The sequence below is a fragment of the Rhinopithecus bieti genome, unplaced genomic scaffold, assembly GCF_001698545.2.
Source record: "Rhinopithecus bieti isolate Rb0 unplaced genomic scaffold, ASM169854v2 scaffold_4981, whole genome shotgun sequence".
NCBI lineage: Eukaryota > Metazoa > Chordata > Mammalia > Primates > Cercopithecidae > Rhinopithecus > Rhinopithecus bieti.
The window spans coordinates 2,216,103-2,237,021 of NW_016805130.1; the positions used below are offsets into that span (position 1 = coordinate 2,216,103).

At 35.5% G+C, this 20,919-nt stretch overlaps 1 protein-coding gene across 2 annotated transcripts in view; it reads left to right on the top strand.

Annotated features, from left to right (window-relative positions):
• Positions 1-20,919, top strand: part of NDFIP2 (Nedd4 family interacting protein 2) — a 76,695-nt gene that overhangs the window by 23,830 nt on the left and 31,946 nt on the right. For both annotated transcript variants that reach the window (XM_017871225.1, XM_017871224.1), the window contains one exon: positions 19,209-19,374. In XM_017871225.1, coding sequence (XP_017726714.1) covers positions 19,209-19,374 — 166 coding nt within the window. The remainder of the gene's footprint in view (positions 1-19,208; positions 19,375-20,919) is intronic.

Here is a 20,919-nt window from a genome sequence, read left to right on the forward strand (position 1 = left end):
AAAGTCCAACACCCATTCATGATAAAATTCTAAGCAATCTAGTGATAGAGAGGAACATCTACTAAAAACTTGTATCAAACGTCATACTTTGTACTTAGTAATGAGAAACTGAAAGTTTTCCTGATTAGAACAAGAACAAGGCAAGGATGTCCTCTTCACTGCTTTTCAACATCCTACTAGAAGTTCTAGCTAATGCAATATGACAAGAAAAGAAATAAAAGTTATAGATTGGGAAGGAAGAAATAGAATTATCTTTGTTTACAGAGGAGTTGATTATCTGTGTAGAAAATCTGAAAGAATAGACAAACCAAAATAAAACAGAACCTTCCTGGAAGTGATTATAGCAAGATTGCAGGATAAATAGTTAATATACAAAAGACTGTTTTCCTAAATGCTAGCAATGAACAAGTGGAATGTGAAATTAAAAACATAATACTGTTAGCATCCCCCCAAAAAGAAATACTTAAGTGTAAATCTAACAAAATATGGACAAGATCTATATGAGGAAAACTACAAAACTTTGAAAAAAATCAAAGAACTAAATGAATGGAAATATATTCCATGTTCACGGATAGATAGACTCAATATTGTCAAGATGCCAGTTCTTCACAACCTGACTTGTAGATTCAGTGAAATCCAAATTAAAATCCAAGCAAACTATTTTGTGAATATTGACAAACAAATTCTGTAATTTACATGGAGAGGCAACAGATTCAGAGTGGCCAACTCAATATTAAAGGAGAAGAACAGAGTTGGAGGACTGACACTACCCAACTTCAAGAGTTAACTGTAGATGTATGGTAATCAAGACAATGTGGTGTTGGTGAAAAAGCAGACAAATAGATCAGTGGAAGAGAATGGAGAACCCAGAAATAGACCCACAAAATTAGAGTAAACTGGTTTTAACAAAGGAATAAAGGCAAAACAGTGAAGCAAAGATAGTCTTTTCAACAAATGGTGCTGAACAGCTAGACATCCACATGCAAAAAAAAAAAAAAAAAAAAAAGAACTTAAGTACAGACTTTTACACCCTCTACACAAATTAACTCAAAACGGATCACAGATCTAAATGTAAAAGGCAAAACTATGAAACTCCTAAAAGATAACATAAGAGAAAAGCTAGATGACCTTGGATGTGGTGATGACTTTTTAGAAAAAAAAGAGGTGAAAAGCTAGATTTCATTAAAATTAACGATTTCTGCTCTGCGAAAGATACTGCCAAGAAAATAAAGTCACAGTCTGCGAGAAAATCTTTGCAAAAGACATCTGATGAAGGACTACTATCCAAAATATACAAAGAACTCTTAAAATACAACCCTATTAATCAGGACAAAAACCTTAAGAGACACCTCACCACAGAAGATATACAGACGGCAAGTAAGCAAATGAAAAGATACTCTGCATCATTTTGAAATGATGGTTAAAACAACTAGGGACCACTGCATGCCTGTTAACAATGGCCCAAATCCAGAACGCGGACAACAGATTCTTGTGAGGATGTGAAACAAGAGCTCTCATTTGTTGGTGGGAGTCAAACTGGTACAGCCACTTGGGAAGATAGTTTGACAGTTTCTTATAAAGCTAAACATACTGTTACCATACTATCCAGTAGTCATGCTTCTTGATATTTTCCTGAAGGAGTTGCAAGCTTACGGTCCATTCAAAAACATGCACATGTATGTTTATAGCAGCTGTATTCATATTTGCCATATCTTTGAAGCAACTAAGATGGCTGTCAATAGATGAATGGATAGACTGTGAGACAGAGAGGGAACAGATTATTATTCAGAACCAGAATGAAATGAGCTGTCCAAATACAAAAAGACAGGGAGGAAATGTAAATACATATTACTAAGTGAAAGAAGCCAGTCTGAAAAGGCTGTATACTATGTGATTTAAACTGTATGAGATTCTGGAAAAACAAAACTATGGAGACAGTAAAACAATCAGTGGTTACCAGGTGTTAGTGTGGAGGGAGGGATGAATAGGTGGAGCACAGAGGATTTTTAGGACAGTGAAAGTGGTCTGTATGGGACTGTAATGGTGGATGCCTTATACATTTGTCGAAACCCATAGAAACAGCACCAAGAATGAACTCTAATGTAAACTGTAGACTTTGGGTAAAAATGATGTGTTATTATAGGTTCATCAGTTATAACAGATGTTTCGCTGATGAGGAATGTTGTTAATGGGGAAGGCTTTGCCTGTGTTGGGAAAGGGGGTATATGGGAAAGCTCTGTACCTTATGTGGACTTTAATTGTGGATCTAAATCTCTAAAAAGTGAAGTGTGTTAAAAAATGTGATTTGGTGAATCAGTATGGGGGTTACATGATTGCTAACTTTGAGAGAGGGAAACAGAAAGAGTGAGTGATATAGTGTGTATGTGTGTTCGTCTTCGATATTCTGAAGTTATTCAAATTATGTGTTTAGATTTAGTGGCCAACTTTGGAGTTTTTGCTTTGGCATATAACACTTTGATGGATCAACCCCTTAACTATTGTCTGTAGCGGTGTCTTGGCATTTGCTATGCTTCCTGGATGAATCACTAACAACAGTATGTCTAAGTAATTGATGTTACTGTATTTAATTTTGCTTGAGTATTCTGTTGTTAGCTTCTCTGAGTTTGTTGAGGGAAGAATGAAACTTTCTGTGAAGGAAGTTGGTGTTTCAGGCCTGGTCCTTACTGGTTTCAGCTCCTTGGTTTGCCTATGATAGAATATGTTGACTTTTCCTTTATCCCTCTTGCTGAAGTCATACTTATTATGGCCTTGCCTCAGAGCTTCTAGTTGTTAGAAGCTAGAAGTTGTAGGGATTAATGAGATGGGATTTGCACCTATTTCCTACACCCAGTATTGTACCTGGAACATATTAAGCTTTTAGTAAATGTTAGCTGAATGATGAATGATTAATTGACTGAATGAAAATACATGAATCATAGAAAGAAAAAGAGGCTCAAAGAGATTAATAACATCAAGGTTATCCAGCTGGTAGGTGGTGGATCTATATCTTAAATTTAGATTTCCTGGCATCAAATCGTGTTCTTTTTTTAGTTTATTCATTTAGCAACTAACTTTTCTTCTAAAAGATGTGAAATTAAAGAAGACAGTACATCATGCTAATTTTTAAAAAGGACAAATAATTTTTCTAATAGTAACTCTAACAATATTACATGGGGTTAATTGCTTTAATGCCCTTGCAAATGAAACTTAAACCAAACCAATTACACACTATCCAGCTTCAGTCCAGTCCCTGGGTCAAAGACAGTATCTGTAGTTCTGGATTTAGTTTTCGATAAGACTCTTTAAAGTTGGCTGAGGAGAATAAAGCCCCTTACAAAAGAAACAGAATGAATGGTCGAAGATAGAGGGAAAATCAGAAGGGAATAAAGAAAAACTAATTAGAAGTACAGTTAAGTGTGTTGAGTATATTAAATATTTAAATAGTATGAGGACTGAAAATAGGCTTTTAGATTTAATAATTAGAAGGTCATTGTTCTAAGCAAGAGATATTTGGGTGAAAGCCACATGGTCATGAATTGGTGAGGAAATAAAAAAAGTGCAGAAAATGGGAGTATATACATACATATATGTATTTCTTTTCAGGATGTTTGTCACTAAAGGAAAGAAGGGAGCTATGGAAATAGTTCAAAAGCAGAAGAAAAGTGTTTATTTTAGCTGGGAGGAGGTTTTTTTTTTTTTTCCTCTCTTTAAAGTATGGTGTGAATAGAATATACACGTGGGTAGGGAGAAAGAAGTCAGTGTTGAAAAGGAAGGAGAGAGAATTTAAAGAAAAAACAGTCCTTTGGGAGGCAAGATCTTCTCTGTACAGTTGTCTGGCATTTGGGAGTGAAGAACATAAGTTAGGATGGATGCCATAATGCTAAGTTTAGAGCTGCAGAGGAGAGAAGTTAAAGGAATTTTTGCTTGAAAGCTTATTTTCCTACATGAAATAGGAAGCAAAGATTTTGACTGAGAGTCTCATGGTTGGAAGTGGAGAATGGTGGAATTGGAACACCTGCCACGATGTCAGTGAACTTTGATGGCCTTGTTGGAATTGGAAACTAAATTTGCTGTGGCAGCCATCTACATAGTCACGTGGTTTGTTTTCCTCCTCCACCAGAAGGCAGTAGACAGACTTATCCCAAATTGAGTCTTAATGGGATAGATGTGGCCAAGGATAAGAGGACTAGCGAACTGAGGGTGCAGTTGAATGTCATGCAAGTTTTGCATTTTATAGTCCAGACTACACAGGGTAGAAGGTAAAACCAGGTAGCGGGGAATAGAGGGCGCAGAGAATAGGCTCAGTGGAAGTAAGGAATGAAAAATGTTGAGGCCAGGAGGTTGGGATCAAGAACCAAGTTGTGTGAATGTAATGTTTTTGAGAAGAAGCAGTTCTAGGTGACCAACCAGATCAGGCATTCTGTCAGAGGATAGAGAACTGAGGTGTACTGAACCACCCAACTCTAGATATCCATCATTCTTGTTTTGTGGCTGAGGTGTTAGGATGGTTTAGTTGTCTTATATTACAGTAGGATTTAAGGTTGAGGGGATGATATTGTGGGTGAAGAGCTGGCTTATAAATCTTACTCCCTAGGAATAAATGGACTCCTGTCAATGCCACTGATAAGAATAGGGTGATAGAGAGTCTGGCAGGCTATATGGAGAGTATGAACTTCAAAAGAGTCTCTTGATCTAGAATTGAAAATATCCGAGAAAATTTTCCTTGTCTTGTTCCCAGATAAGAGGGAGAGAGGTGAGGATTAGCACTCTTATTTGAAAGGGCTTTGAGGGATGTAGTCCCATTCATGGAAAGTTGGAGTTCAGTTAAATGTGGAGAGATCATTTTATAAAATGGCTGAAGGTATAGAGGAGTTAATCATCATATAGGGGTTCTAGAGATAGAGTGAAAATTTTTAGATACTGATTCATAATGTTTTAAATTAATGTGTTTGTTTTATACAATATATTCTACTTTCTTACTATATAGCATTTTGCTTTTAAACTTTATTTAAAATAATTTTAGACTTACAGAAAAGTAGCAAAATAATACAAAGAATTCCTGTGTATATTTTACCCATTGTCCCCAAATAATATTTTACCACATTTGTTTTATGATGAGTTCTTTATATTTATATACAAGTACATTTTTTCCTTGAAACATTTTAAAGTAAATGGCAGAAATGATGTTTCTTTGTATCTAAATGTTTCAGTGTCTATTTCCCAAAAACAAAGACATTCTCTTATATAGAGTGCAGTTATCAAAATCTGTAGCATTGGTGCAGTGTTAAACATACTTCACCGGTTTTCCTACTAATGTTACACAGCAAAAGAAAATACATTTTTATAAAAAATTGGGATCTGATCTGTGATTAAACATTACACTCAGTTATCAAGTCTCTTTACCTGGAACAGTTCTCTAATTTTTTCTTTTTTGTCTTTCATTACATTAATGTTTTAGAAAGGTTCAGGTCAGTTATTTTGTAGCTCTGTTTTATTATACTTTCACTCACTGATTTTAAAATTCATTGGTGGTTCTTGCCTTAAATAGTTATAACTTTAGTGGTTGTCAAATAGTGATTTCCTAATTCCTTTTTTTTTCTATGTTTATTAATTAGAATTCTGTAAGAGTTTTCTCTTGCTCCCAGTCTATTAATTTATATCAGTATGTATTCATGGATTCATGTTTTATTCTATGAGTTATAATCTGATACTGTCATAATTTATTTTGAGGCTCAGATTATCTCCGATTTGGCCAGCAGGAGCCTGTTCCATCTGCTCTTGCCTCCTTGTAACATGTTCTTGGCATTTTTGTACTTTCTTGCCATAGAGCATTCAGATAATATGAATATGTCTGACTACTGGAGTTTAATTTGGGTTGAAGAAGCACTGTTTACACTTATGCATGGGGCATCAATGGGAGAATACTGACCAACACAATAGTTACTGCCACAATAGCTTACTGCTACTGTGCTAGGTGCTTAATGAACATTTTCTCACAGAGTTACTTGTGGAAAGGTTGCTAGAGTCCTTTATTAGCTGGATTGTTGAATAAAGCAGTTGGAACTTTGGTGGCATGTTGCTCACAACGTGGGTGTGTCATCCTTACTATTGGAGTTCTAAAGAATAAGCAGTTGCCAGTGCAGCAGCTCATGGCTGTAATCTGAGCACCTTGGGAGGCCAAGACAAGGGTATTGCTTGAGCCCAGGAGTTCAAGGCCAGCCTGGGTAACATAGCAAGACTTCAACTCTACAAAAAAAAAAAAAAAAAAAACAAAAAAAAAACGTAATAAATTGACCAGACGTGATGGTGTCTGCTTGTCCCAGCTGCTTGGGAGGCTGAGGCGGGAAGATTGCTTGAGCCCAGAAGTTAGAGGCTGCAGTGAGCTATGATTGTGCAACTGCACTCCAGCCTGGGCAACAGAGAAAGACCTTGCCTTTAAAAAAAGACCCCAAAATCCAAAAAGCTCCCAAAGAATAGGTACTATTGCTGGAAAACTAGAATGCCATTTTAGATTATATAAATGAATATGCAGTGTGGGTGATAACTAGTTACAGCAAAAGGTGGGAAAGAGAAAAAAAAAAAAAGCCCTTACGAATCATTGTAACTTCTAAACTGTGTTTCATTAGAAAATCATCACCTTAAAGTGGATACATGCTGGTTTTTACTCTATGTATTATTATTGTTAAATTATTGATGGCAACCAACATCATATCTGTGTTTATGTACTTGACTTTCTTGTGAAGATGAAAATAATTATCGGAGGTTTCTGAATGGTTGTAGAATCTGTGATGATCTTGTTTATCATCATGGAGAAATTTAACAAATATGAGTTTTCTGACTTGTAGAAACTTATTCCTTTAAGCACAGATGGAAATCTCTTTAACATGTTACCTTCTGTCCTACATTAAAAACAGAAAGATATGTTCCTTTCTTTATCCCTGTTCTAGGGAACTTGGAAAAAATACAGAAAAGTGAAAAATAAAAAAGAAAATGCAACTTGTAAGCAACCATGATACCTATTTTGTCTATTAACAGTCACTTAAAACTGTTAACATTTTGTCTTATTTAAAATTGGAATAATATATGATTCTCACAGACACACAGACACAACTCTGTTACTTCTTTAACATCTTTTCATGAACATTTCCTTACACTGTTAAAGATTCTTTCAAAACACCATTTAAAATGGCTGTATAATATTTTATTACCTTGATACAGCATGTTTGTTTAACTCTTCTATTTTGGACAAGTAGTTTTTTGTTGGTTTTTTTTTTTCAGTTTCCTATTACTGTAGCATCATGATGAACAACATTAGAAAGAAATCTTGTTTAAGTTTCTGATTAGTTCCCTAGGGTATAGTTTTAAAATGGGAAGTGTTAGATTGACATGTGTGAGTGTTTTGTGTTCGAAAAATAAGCGATATATACTTTATTTTTTAAAAATATAGCAGTACATATAAGTATAAAGAGACAAGCAGTCTAGGCACCCAAATCTTACCTATGTTAACATTTGGTGAACATCATCTTATTCATGCTTATGTATAGACAGACAGGAATAATTTCATAATTATGGGATTATGCCATTTTAAAAAACAAAAATTTAAATTATGATTTTGTTTGAATTTAATAACAAGGGAAAAATACCTTAAGCTCTAGCTAAATGCTGAACTCTAGGTAAAGGCTTCTTTGCCACAAAAATCTTAGGTTCTATAAGAGTTCACTAAAATTAGGAAAATGGTTTATAAAAAACAGTAAGAAATCGGAGTATTTTAAAAAACTACATGTTTAAAGTTTAGATATGAGATATGAAATCCCTGCCATGAAAGATGAAGTTGAGTGCTGTTCATACGTTCTGTCATCTCTTTCTTCAGTTCTGAATTTTATGTTGTATTTTTGCTTTTTTAGGGCATATAATATTTGCTTTCTGTTTACCAGAAGTTAGTCTTTAGTTCTATGTTTAGCCTTAGGTCTATATTTAAATGGATTTAGTGCTTACCGTTATATCTTTTCCATGGATTTTCTGTTTCTGTGGTTTTGTTCTGATTGAGTTTTAGTTGTCTTGTTTTCATCACGGGGAGTTGCTTTTCAAGGACACATGGGTGCTGTGTATTCTGTCTTCTTTCATGTTTAAAAATGTCTATTCGTGGAAGACAACTTGGCAGGATGAACTTTTTAAAAAATTTAAACATTAAGACTATGAAACATTTCAAACATAAAGTGAAAGATAGTTCTGTATCCACCATGGACATAATAGGTGTTAACATCTTGCTGTATGTTTGTTTGAGATCTTGAACTTTTTTTTTAAAGAAATGAAATAAAGCATTACATTCTATGCTTTTCCTCATCTGTTTATCCTCTTAACGTTATCCTGAAGTTGATATTTATCATTTCTGTGAATGTTTTTCTGCTTTTCTTTTAATACTTACATGTATGCCTTATTATAATATGTATTTTAGTTTCAGATTATGTAAAAATGTATTTGTTATAGTATTCTGTTTTATACTTTTTGAACTTTATTCATTCAGCATCTTTTAAAGATTTATCTGTGATGGTTAATATAGATCTAATTAGTCTTACAAATCATGGGATAATAGTTATTTATTGCCTACTGGCTAGAAAGTTGTTTTAAGTTTCTCACCATTACAAATATTGCTGCCTTGAACATTCTTGTACATGCCTCTTTATTTCCATGTGAGAATTTCCTAGTGTTAACATTTGGAAGTAGAACTGTTGGGTCCTGCACACTTTTACCTTTACTAGTGTTACTGGAAACGGGTCTGGATCAGAGAGGGTTCTTAGATCTCATGCAAGAAAAGAATTCAGGGCGAATCCATAAAGTGAAAGCAAGTTTATTAAAGAAGTAAAGAAACAAAAGAATGACTGCTCCATAGACAGAGCAGCCCTGAGGGCTGCTGGTTGCTCATATTTATTGTTATTTCTTGATTATATGCTAAACAATGGGTGGATCATTCATGCCTCCCCTTTTTAGACCATATAAGGTAACTTCCTGACGTTGCCATGGCATTTGTAAACTGTCAGGTTGCTTGCTGGTGGGAGTGTAGTAGTGAGGACAACCAGAGGCCACTCTCTTGGCCATCTTGGTTTTGGTGGGGTTTAGCCAGCTTCTTTACTGCAGACTGTTTTATTAGCAAGGTCTTTATGACCTGTAACTTGTGCCAACCTTTTATCTCATCCTGTGACTAAGAATGCCTTAACCTTCTGGGAATGCAGCCTAGTAGGTCTCAGCCTTATTTTACCCAGTTCCTGTTCAAGATGGAGTTGCTCTGGTTCAAACATCTCTTGACAATAGGAATTACCAGATTGCTCTTCAAGGTGATTGAATTTATTTATACTCTTACTAGCTAATTCAACTCCAACTCTCTTCTTTCCAACGTGCAGTTTTACTTCCTTTATTACTAGAAATATTTTATTTTTATTGGTTTACATTTCTTCTGTGTGCTGTTGTTTCATGTGTTTTGTGTAATAAAATTATTCTAGAGTTGGCGTTTTACTGTGTCACCCAAAAGTATCTGAAACAGGTCTCAATTAATTTAGGAATTTATTTTGCCAAGCTTAAAGACATGCTGGTGACACAACCTCAGGAGGTCCTGACAACATGTGCCCAAGGTGGTTGGCCTACAACTTGGTTGTATATATTTTAGAGATACATAAGATATCTATCAGTATGTGTAAGGTGTACATTTATTTGGTCTGGAAAGGTGGGACAATGAGTAGGGGGCAGTGGAGAGTGGGGACTTCAGGTCATAGGTGGATTAATAGATTTTCTGATTGGCAATTGGTTGAGTTATTATCTAAAGACTTGAAATCAATAGAAAGAAGTTATGATAAGGGGTTGCGGAGACCAAGGCTTTATCAGTCAGATGAAGCCACCAAGTAACAGGCTTCAGAGAGAATTATAAATTCTTCTTATAAGACCTAAAGTTTATAAATGCTTCTTATCAGACCTAAAGAGTCTGTTCTATCAGCCTTATGGTCTGTGTTGATTTTAATGGTAATGAGGCATGTCCACTCCCTCTTCTCATCATGGCCTGAATTAGTTTTACAGGTTAACTTTGGAATGCCCTTGGCCAAGAGGAGGAGTTGTATTAGTCATATATATATATATATAGAGAGAGAGAGAGAGAGAGAGAGAGAGAGAGAGAGAGAGAGAGAGAGAGAGAGAGAGAGAGAGAGAGAAGTTTATTAACTCACACGATCACAAGGTCCCACAGTAGGCCTTGCATCTGCAAGCTGAGTAGCAAGGAGAGCCATTCTGAGTACCAAAACTGAAGAAGTTGAAGTCCGATGTTTGAGGGCAGGAAGCATCCAGCACAGGAAAAAGATGTAGGCAGGGCACCTAGGCCAGTCTCATCTTTTCACATTTTTCTGCCTGCTTTATATTTTAGCTGTGCTGGTAGCTGATTCGATGGTGCCTACTCAGATTAAGGGTGGGTCTGCCTCTCCCAGCCCACTGACTCAAATGTTAATCTCCTTTGGCAACACCATCACAGACACACCCAGAATCAATACCTTGCATCCTTCAGTCAAGTTGACAGTCAGTATTACCCATCACAGGAGTCCATTCAGATGGTTGGGGGGCTTAGAATTTTATTTTGGTTTATAGTAACTTGCATAAAAGTTGTCCCTTTTGTGACCTATTTTGTTTTTTTTTTTCCCATATATTTCATATTTTTTTAAGAGTGTACTTTTTTTTTGACAGGCGGAAGTCCTGTATATGAACATTTGCTATTATTGCTATGTTGTAAGTCACTGATGCTTTTTTCCATCAGTATATTAAAAGTGCTAGGCAGTTAATCCCTAATCCACTGACCTTAGCCTGCTCTTTGATTCTGTGATGGGAGAAGGTGATCCCGTAGTGATTTTTTTTTTTTTTTTTTTTGACCCTTTTACTATTGGCTGTGTAGGAGCCAAGGGAAAACTTCCCCATTGCCTTCTGAAAGTTCTCTGAAAATCAGCTGACTAAGGCAGATTAATAGGAAAAATGGAGTAAGAATTTATTAAGATGCACACGGGGGAAAACCACGGAGTGATTACTGCCAACCCAACAGTGGATTCAGAAGCTTCTATACCATCTTGAATAGAAAGAATGGGGGCTTGGATTGTGGCAAAAGAGGTTATAGTGGCAAAACAGGTAATGGGATGGAGAGAAGAGGAGGACTTGGCTATCAAAGGTGGTCTTGTTGGCTGGGTGCGGTGGCTCACACTTGTAATCCCAGCACTTTGGGAGTCTGAGGCAAGCGGATCACATGAGATCAGGAGTTCGAGACCAGTCTGGTCAACAGAGTGAAACCCTGTCTCTACTAAAAATATAAAAATTACCTAGGGTGTGGTGGCACACACCGGTAATCCCAGCTACTTGGGAGGCTGAGGCAGGAGAATCGCTTTAACCTGGGAGGCAGAGGTTGCAGTGAGCTGAGATCTTGCCACTTCACTCAAGCCTGGGCAACAGAGCAAGACTCTGTCTCAGAAAACAAAACAAAACAAAAAAACAATGGTCTCAGTTAAACTTTCCTGGATTGGACAAGGGAAGGCCCTCAGAGAAAGCCTGGCTGCATCAACGTAGATTTTCTCTGTAGATAGAAATCTCCCACAAAAGATAGCTTTTCAGGGCTACTTCTGTTTGCAGGCCCTCTGAATAGCAATCTCAAATTATGTCAAAGCCGTATAATTTGGGGTAAAATAGTTTGATTTCCTTAGCTCTCTCGTCTAGCTATGGTAAGCATGGCCATCACTAAAGTAGTAGTTATTATAAAGACTTGGGTGATGTGGGGTTGGAATTTACATTCTTGTTTAGGATACATATTGAGTGACCTGTAGTTTTCAGAAACCATTGTTTAATTTAGTAAACTTTTAGGGGCACGTATTTACTTACTAAATTATGGTGACTGCTTTGTAACAGTTGAATATGAAATATTTCAAGTTTATATATGTAAAGCACTGTGGGAATCATAGAAATCTGTGAGGTGTGTAATACTGAATCTTGATGTGTTCAGTGCATATTGCATCCATTATTTGACAAGCTCCCATTTCCATGAGGGAAAAACTGTAGGAGGTTTCGAGGACAGTATATTTAATGTGAAACCAATTCTATGCCCTAAACTCTGTTACCTGATTTAGGGGATACCAAGATGAACAAAGCATATTTCCTAAATATCAAAAGCTTATGATCTGATTGGGAAGGCAGACATAATTCCCAAATCTAATTAGAGATGGCCAGGTGTCTCTAAGCCCCCAGAGACTCAGAAAGCAGCGCAAACTTGTGAGTGAATGTTTCCTGGAAGGAAATGGTTGCAATTAGAATTTACTAGTTCTTGTTTTATGTTCTTCTCCCTAAATAGTTTTGCTTTTAAAACCCCTTAATATTCAGATTCTGATTGGTGAATATTTTGATATTTTTCTATGCTTTAATGTGTGAAACCTTTTTATGTATATTTTCTTTGCACAATTTTACTTTCAAACTTTATTAGCCACCCCATTTGTGACTAATTTTTGGTACATGCAAATCAGAAACTTTCTGGAGAATCTGTCACAATGTCCTTACTTAATTTGATTAAGGAAACAAAACCTTTGATTACTAGTTACCATTATTATATTGTCGATGGCTTTGTTGGATAGAATACTAGTATGTTAGCTTGTGAAAACCAAAGCACTGGAATATTTGGAAAACTTGAAATTTAAATAGTTTTATAAATTCAAACACTGTCATTTAAAATGGCTTCTGCTTTTAAAAAATGCATTGAAGCAGCCTTGTTACCAAGCACATGGGCTTGCTGTTGCTGCCTGATGGATGCACAGAGACCCAGTAGTATGTGGAACTGGCTTTTGAGAAAAGAAAGGCTTTACTACAAAACTGGTTAAGCAAGAAGATAGGAACAGATTCAAAACCGTCTCCCCAGTTTAGGCTCTAAGGCAACTTTTAAGGGATCAGAGGGCCGGGAAAAGGGTTTAGGAATGTTGGCTTGCCAGGGTCTGATTGGAGGGCTGCGAATTTGACCATTTGTGGAAAGGTATATTGATGTGGATTGTAGTCTCAGATCTTCCAGGCCAATGGACCCCTGTTTTTGGTCACATCCCAGTCTTCTTGGTTCTGAGGGGAGGATTCTTTGGTTGTGGGAATTGTTAGAAGTCAAGCTTTTTCTGTTGCACATGCCCAGGCTACATGTCTTGCAGTCTCTGAATCTGTTACACCTAAAAGGTACTTGACATTTTGTTATTGACAGAGTAGGCTCAGTTTGGGCTGGTCCTGTGGTTGTAGCTCCTCCATTTTGGTTTCTAAATTATGGTCTCCAAGCCATTTAAGGAGGGAAATCTTAAAAACTAGAATCACTCTGTGTTGTCATTTTATTAAAACAATTTGATGAAAACCATATTTGTCTTGGAAATTAGCTCAATTAATTTATGTGAGTATTAAAATGTGCCATTATCTTTAATTGGATCATTTTAGGTTACCTTATCACCTACCTTTGACCCAGATATCCTGCACAGGAAGAGAGCCATGCTGGTTGGGAACCAGTCAGTGGTCATGCCAAAGGAGTATCCTGATTAATGTAGTTGGGGTTAGCCTTGGACTAGGGTGGGTTAATTCCCACAGAAATTACTGTGGACTTACAATGAAAGAGTTATGGAAAGGATTTTAGGGAGACAATCACACGTCTACTCTGTTTAACACACAGCATAGTTGCCAACAAATATTCAAAAAGTTCCAGGCCTTAATGAAATCAAGATATTGTACTGTGGAGAGACACAAACTCAAGTTCGTTGCCAGACTTCAAAAAATGCCATCTTTTAAAATTAAACTTTAAATATATCTAACACATATTGTGATATAAAACTACAAAAAATGAGCTGAACATCATCCCATGATGCAACATATAGACATTAATGACATACATTGTGGGCTTTTCATGATAAATTGATGGGAGCTAGATTGTTGGATTTTCAGAAGACTTTGAGAGGGTGAGTGGAGTCCAGCAGGGAGCAGCGTCCTTGAAGATAGACAACCTTAGAGGGAAAGAAAGCCTGAGAAGGTGTCAACCCAGCACACTCAGATGTTTTCTCTCCTTTATGTTGGTTTTTTCTCTTCTCTCTCTTTTTTTTTTTTTTTTTTTTTTTTTTTTTTCCATTAAGGATTAGGAGATCAGCAAGCTATTAATATGTTCAGATCATATTGACCTATTGATAAAAAGTCATAATTGTGGGACAGGTTTGTAAATACTTTTTTCTTAGATAAAATCTGAGTAAGGTAAATAGAATTTTGAAGAGAGTATGTTTTTGTTGATATTTTGTAAGATTTCAAGAAGCATATCTCTCCTAATTAAAGGAGTGTAAACACAACTAATCAATGTGCCATTGGGAGCATGTGGTGTTCCAGGAGGGAATCTTGGTATTTAGTATATTTATGTTGCAGTTTTAACACATGAAAAGGAATTTGACCAGAGTTGTGATTCTTTTTTAAATATAAATTTATATAAGATCTTTATTCCACCCGTTTGACTTTGTTCCTTGGAGGTCTTTGAGAAGTTAATGTTCTCCCGCCCTCTCTCCTTTAATTTATTAGGTTGGTGCAAAAGTAATTGCGATTTTGCCATTAAAAGTAATGGCAACATATTAAGGAAAGTAGTACTAACTGTTAGAGACGTCAAAATACTTGTGTTAGCAAGGTTTTTCTCTCTCAGGGCTTTCCCTCTTAAGTCATTATGACTGGTGACCTATATTATATTTTCTTTTAATTTTAACCAAAGCTGAATCAGAGTACTTTGGGGGACTTACTTTTATTTAATATTTTCAGACTGTTCAACAAGACAGACATAACCTCCACTTTTGGAGAGCTATTACTTTAACAGGGTCTCCCTGTGTTGCCCAGGCTGGTCTTGAATTCCTGGGCTCCACTGATCCTCCCATCTTGGCCTCCCAAAGGGATTACAAGGTGTGAGCCACCACACTCAGCCAAGTTTTTTATTGAGCTAAAATTTATCTCATTGCAACGACTCTTATTCCTGGATCTGCCCTCTGATACTAAATATAGTAATAATATGATAGTATACATATTCATAGGCTGTTTAGATCACTTTTTTTTACTACTTTAAAAATGATTTTTAAAAAATTACAGTTCTCTTCCTGTAGGTCTAACCTACATCCAAATTAAAACAGAAAAGAAATGAGAAGAGGTCACATTGCTGGCTGACCCACCAGGCTCTAATGTAGTGCACTACTTGCCAAGCAACACTTGATAGCGCATCTGCACAGTCTTATCTTGGTACTTTTAGAGAACATTCAGTGAGGTCTCTGGCTTCTCAAAAGCAAAGCATCCAGTTGTTACATTAATATTTTATCACCTTAAGATAGAATGAAAGGCTATTATATAGGATAAATGCCAATAAAAGTAAAAGAAACAATCTTTATACACTAGAAGGCTGTGCTTCCAGCTAGAGTTAATCATAATGCTTACAGTTTTCTTGTTATTAAAAACACTCAGTATACATCTGTAAAGACTAGCTACAAATGCTTTTAAGACAGCTCTGTTGTCATTTTTTTTCTTTAAACAAAAAGAAAACAATTTTGGTTCATTCACTATGCAACTTTTCACCACCCTGGTTGATATATTAAAGACAGTTTAGTTTTCATGTGCTATATTGCCCACATTTTTTCAGGAGACTCATAAGTAGGTAAAGCTGGAAGCTTTTGAGGTGATGTATAAATTGGGCACAGAGCTTAGCACATCACGGTATACAAGTAGGTCCCCTCCTCTCCTGCCTCCCCTCTCCTCCCTTTTTGCTATTTAGGTAATTGTTAATGAATGTCAAATAGAACCATTGGAGAACATGTTTAAGAGAAATTATTCTCAAGTAGAATTGTCTAATTTGATAAATATGATTTTCTTTTAACCCTTGGAATGAATTTGTTTAAAAGGCAATCAAAGTTGGTTAATTCATAGAGTCAATTTTATTGCTGGCACAAAGATACCAAAATTACATAATTTTATTTAAAGTAAATTGAAAGCTATATATGCTACAGTAGGTAGAGGTCGTTGACTGAGTTAGTTTTACTGTTGATGCATGGTAATATTCACATATTATAATTTTGTCAAAACCGTAGGTGTTAGATAGGGCAGTTGAAATAAATTAGGGCATGTTTTATAGGCTCCAAAGCTTTATGTTGGAGCTTATATATAAAAGTGTTTGTAGTTATTCCTTTCATTTTAGTTATTTGAGTAAATTCTGACAGTTTTTGAAAGTAAGCTGGTCATTCTGGGGAGCACATTTATGTATTCAATGTGGTAAAGAGTGTTTTTTTGTGAGAAACTGGAAGAATGCTATTTTGCATATAAAACTCGCTATATCTACATTTGCAGCTTTAATAAGAGATATGGAAAAGTGGTTTTCCCTTTTTTACACCTTCACAATTAATTGTTTAGGTGATATTAACAAGTAGATATCTGTATTGTACTTTTATTTGGCTTACCTTGCTCATCTAACATTTTTGGTCTTAAAATATTATCACTTAAAGATAATTAAGTGAGAAATTCTCCTGGGTACCATGTAGTAGGAAGACATGGGAGACAGATTGTAATACCAGGTGCGACATGTCGCTAGTCAAGAGGGTAGTCATTGAGTGCCTAATTGGAAAGTGCTGCAAGAAATATAAATTTCATAAGGCTCATAATCATAAAATTCACTTATGTTTATTTGGTTTTAGAATTCAATTTATGTCAATTGATTTAATTATGTAAATCTTAATGTTATGATGTTTGTGGAAAGAGTGGTCTTAGTAACTTCAGAAATGATTTTAGGCATGATTGTGACAGTTTTGTTAAGTTATAATACATTTACTATCTCACAAAAATGTTTTGCTAGTGTGATCATTTACCAAGACATGGAAAAGCAATGTATAGTAAATTGACTTCTTCTTTTACTTTGCATTTATTTCTTTATTTTAAAGATGAGTGACTACTGACTGGATTGTTAGAGAGTACCGCATAATTTCTCTTTGAGGTGATGAACTAAACTAAATAAAAGGGAAGAGGTGGGAGAATAGTATTTGTTAAATCCTTCAGTGTGTTGATTGTTATATTAGATGCTTTCCAAATATTATTTTACAACCCTATGAGGATTTTGGCTGCATTCAGAGCTAATAGGTGAACACTAAGGCATGGAGAAAATTTTATCAGAGGTCCTAAATGGTAGAGCAAAAATTTACATGCTGATCTTTCTTTTTTTGTTTTTTCTTTTCTTTTTTCTTTTTAAGACAATGTCTTACCCTGTCATCCAGGCTGGAGTGCAGTAGTATGATCATGGCTCACTGCAGTCTCATCCTCCTAGGCACAAGTGATTCTCCCACCTCAGCCTCTTTAGTAACTGGGACTAAAGTCACATGCCAGGCCTGGCCAATTTTTGTATTTTTTGGTAGAGATTGGGTTTCACCATATTGCCCAGGCTGGTCTTGAACCCCTGAGCTCAAGCAGTCCGCCTGCCTCAGTCTCCCAAAATGCTGGGATTACAGGTGCAAGCCTCTGCACATAGTCCAACGTGCTGCTCTTTCTGAATTCCAGAATTCATTTTCATTTTGCTACTTCACATTCAAATTGGTGTGTATACTAGCTCTGACAAAATTTAGTTGGGGGATTATTTTTAACATTGAATTTCTTAGAGTAACAGGAATAAATCAAAATATGAAAATTAAATAATATAGAAAACTAGTAGTTTCTTTTGAAATAAAGATTCCGGTTTTAAAAGTATTTAAAATTTTTAGTAAGACTTTTTGCCAAATATATTTAAGGTCAAAGTGCTTCTTGATGAATCACTTTTTATAGTTAGTATTGGTGCCTTTGACTCATCTTAGTTTGTCTGCATGTAGTTACTACCAGTTCCTGAAGAATGACCATTTCAAAGATTACCATAAGTAAGCAAAAGGTCTTCAGTCACACTGCTTGGCTTTACTTCCTTACTTTACCCTTTCTTACTGTTGTGACGTTTGGCAAGTTAGTTTCTGTACTTCCTGTTTGTTTATTGTTTTCCTTTTATTGGTGATAATAACAGTCTCTGTCTCCTAGGATCTCCTAGGTTTTTGTGAAGATTGAGTTAAGTGATTAAAGATCTCAACATGTTGTTAACATTTATTGAACTCTCAGTGAATTTGCTGAGATGAAGAACATTTGCTAGAGTTTTATATACACATCAGCTCTTTTTGCTTTAGTAATTTTTTTGTTGGTTTGTTTGTTTTTGAGATGGAGTCTCGCTCTGTCGCCCAGGCTGGAGTGCAGTGGCACAATCTTGGCTCATTGCAACCTCTGCCTCCTGGGTTCAAGCAATTCTCCTGCCTCAACCACCCGAGTAGCTGGGATTACAAGTGTGCGCCACCACACTCAGCTAATTTTTGTATTTTTGGTAGAGACAGGGTTTCACCATGTTGGCCAGCTGTTCTCAAATTCCTGGCCTCAAGTGATGCACCCGCCTCGGCCTCCCAATGTGTTGGGATTACAGGCATGAGCCACTGCGCCCTGCCTTGCTTTAGTAATTTTTTTTGTACTTGGGAAAACCTACTTAGAGTAATCCACATTTTTAGAATGTTTATCTGTTTTATTCCATTTCATTAATTCAGCTTTCATTTTTAATTATTCTAGATTCACACATTTTTTCAGGAGGCTCATAAGTAGTAGAGATGGTATCGTGGCTATGTTATTAGGATTTTTGCTTTTCTTTGTAGTATGTAATAACTCTATTGTCACAATTGCATACTTCCTCTTTCCCGTAACACCAAACCTTCTCCTTCTACAGTCTCTCTGATTTCAATAAATGGCTTCAATAGGCCAGAAACCTTGGAGTCTTCTTTTGGTACCTGATTTTAAAATTACAGTAGGCCACCTTATCCAAGCGATGTGGTAGACCTTTGATATCTACTGTAGGATCATATGAATTTGTATCTATTTTGAATCATGATATTTTCTTTATAAATTCTTAATTTGAACTTTATTGTAAAGAAATGGAAAATTCTGAACTTCTTAATAACTAAATCTTTACAAATTGTTTTCAAAACTTTGAAATACTAGTGTGGTTTTGTATACTATCTAAAATGCCATTTTACTTTGTGTTTGGCCAAAAGTGATCCTGTGTCTGAAATGATAAAATCAGCTTAAAATTTAAAAAATAATTAGCATTACATTAATGTTTTCTTTTTCTTTTGTTCTCTTAGCTTCTTAATGAAGAGGATAACTCGGAATTATCGGCCATAGAGCAGCCATCTACTTCAAACCCAGCACCGCAGATTGTGCAGGCTGCCTCTTCAGCACCAGCACTTGAAACTGACTCTTCCCCTCCACCATATAGTAGTATTACTGTGGAAGTACCTACAACTTCAGGTATGAAACAGCTAGTAATGTTTTTATTAGTTCTTGTTTTTTTGACATTTTGGTTTTGTGTACTTATAAAGTCTGTTAATGGACTTACAAACATATATGCACATGGATATTTATATATGTGTATGCATACTGTGTGCACATATAAATATACAAATGTATACACACATATATGTGTGTGTGTATATATGTGTACATACTTATATAGCCATAAAACAAGATAATGATGAGTGTGAGTGAGAATGTGGTATGTGTGACTATAGGTGAAGGGTGTACATAGTGTTATCCCATACATATGATAGTTCTTGAATACAAGTCAGTAATTCCTGTTTGCTGCTGTTCATCTTATTCAGGTCACTAAAGAACTAATCTGTTTTTCTGACTACAATTTTTATTTCCTAAGCAATGATAAATTATTCAGTTTGATCACTTTTGTATACCAGTGTGATTTTGTATACTATCTGATGATTATTGAATTTTGTATGTGATTATAACTTCTTTAGTCTAATAATTTCTAAATAAATTCTAAATAACTTCTCTAAATATTTTGTATACTCATTATGAAAAAATTTCATTTTAAAAATCAGTTACTGAAAACATTTTAACAGAAAAAATTTTCACTAGAACTTTTCATCTTATTCTGTAGTTAACATCATCTACTGCTCTCAAATTAATGCCAACTTTCTCTGGTTACCGTTTTTACATTTGGAATGTGTAAATTCAGTATTTCTTCTACCAAATTCATTTACTTTTTTTGTGTAGTTACTGAAAATCATTTTTTCATGGTGTCCTCACTAATGAAATTAATACATGCTTACTCCTTTTATTTGTATAAAATGTTTATTTGATGAATATGCTTGCTCATTGCCCGGTTTTATGCACAGTTTTTATGTTGATAACAATTTTGTCTTTAAGATTTAACAGCTAGTTTGATGCCTGTTAAAATTTATTATATGCCAAATACTTCTTCAATATTTTACAAATTTTCACAATATAATAATAAGACTTTGCTACCTTAGATTTAAAAAATTAATTTGACTGTAATTTTGAAGAAAGAAAATGAGTTGTTTTCCCACTGATGTTTGTCTGAGTAATGAAAGATGCTATGAATGATTTTAAGAGTGAAATTGTGATCCCTTTGTTGTGACTACCATTGCTATTGCTGTGTAACAAACTACCCGAAATGTAATAGAGTAAAATATCGATCATTTATTACTGTTAATTCTTACTGTTCTGGGCATGGACTGGGTTGAACTATGCTATTCTCTTCTAGAGTCTTATGTGACTGTTGTCTGATGGTGGCTGGGATTGGAATGATCTCAAAAGAGATCATTCCTTTTTCACATGTTTGGTGGTTTATACTGGCTTCAGCTAGGACCACAGCTGGGGCTACTGGCCAAGACAGTTAAATGTGGCTTCTTATTGTGGCTTACACTTCCTCGGTAGATGGTGGCTGGGTTCCAAGAACAAGCATTCTGAGAGAAAGTCAGATGGAAGCTGTATCACCTGTTATGATACTGTCTCAAATGTCACATGGTATTACTTCTG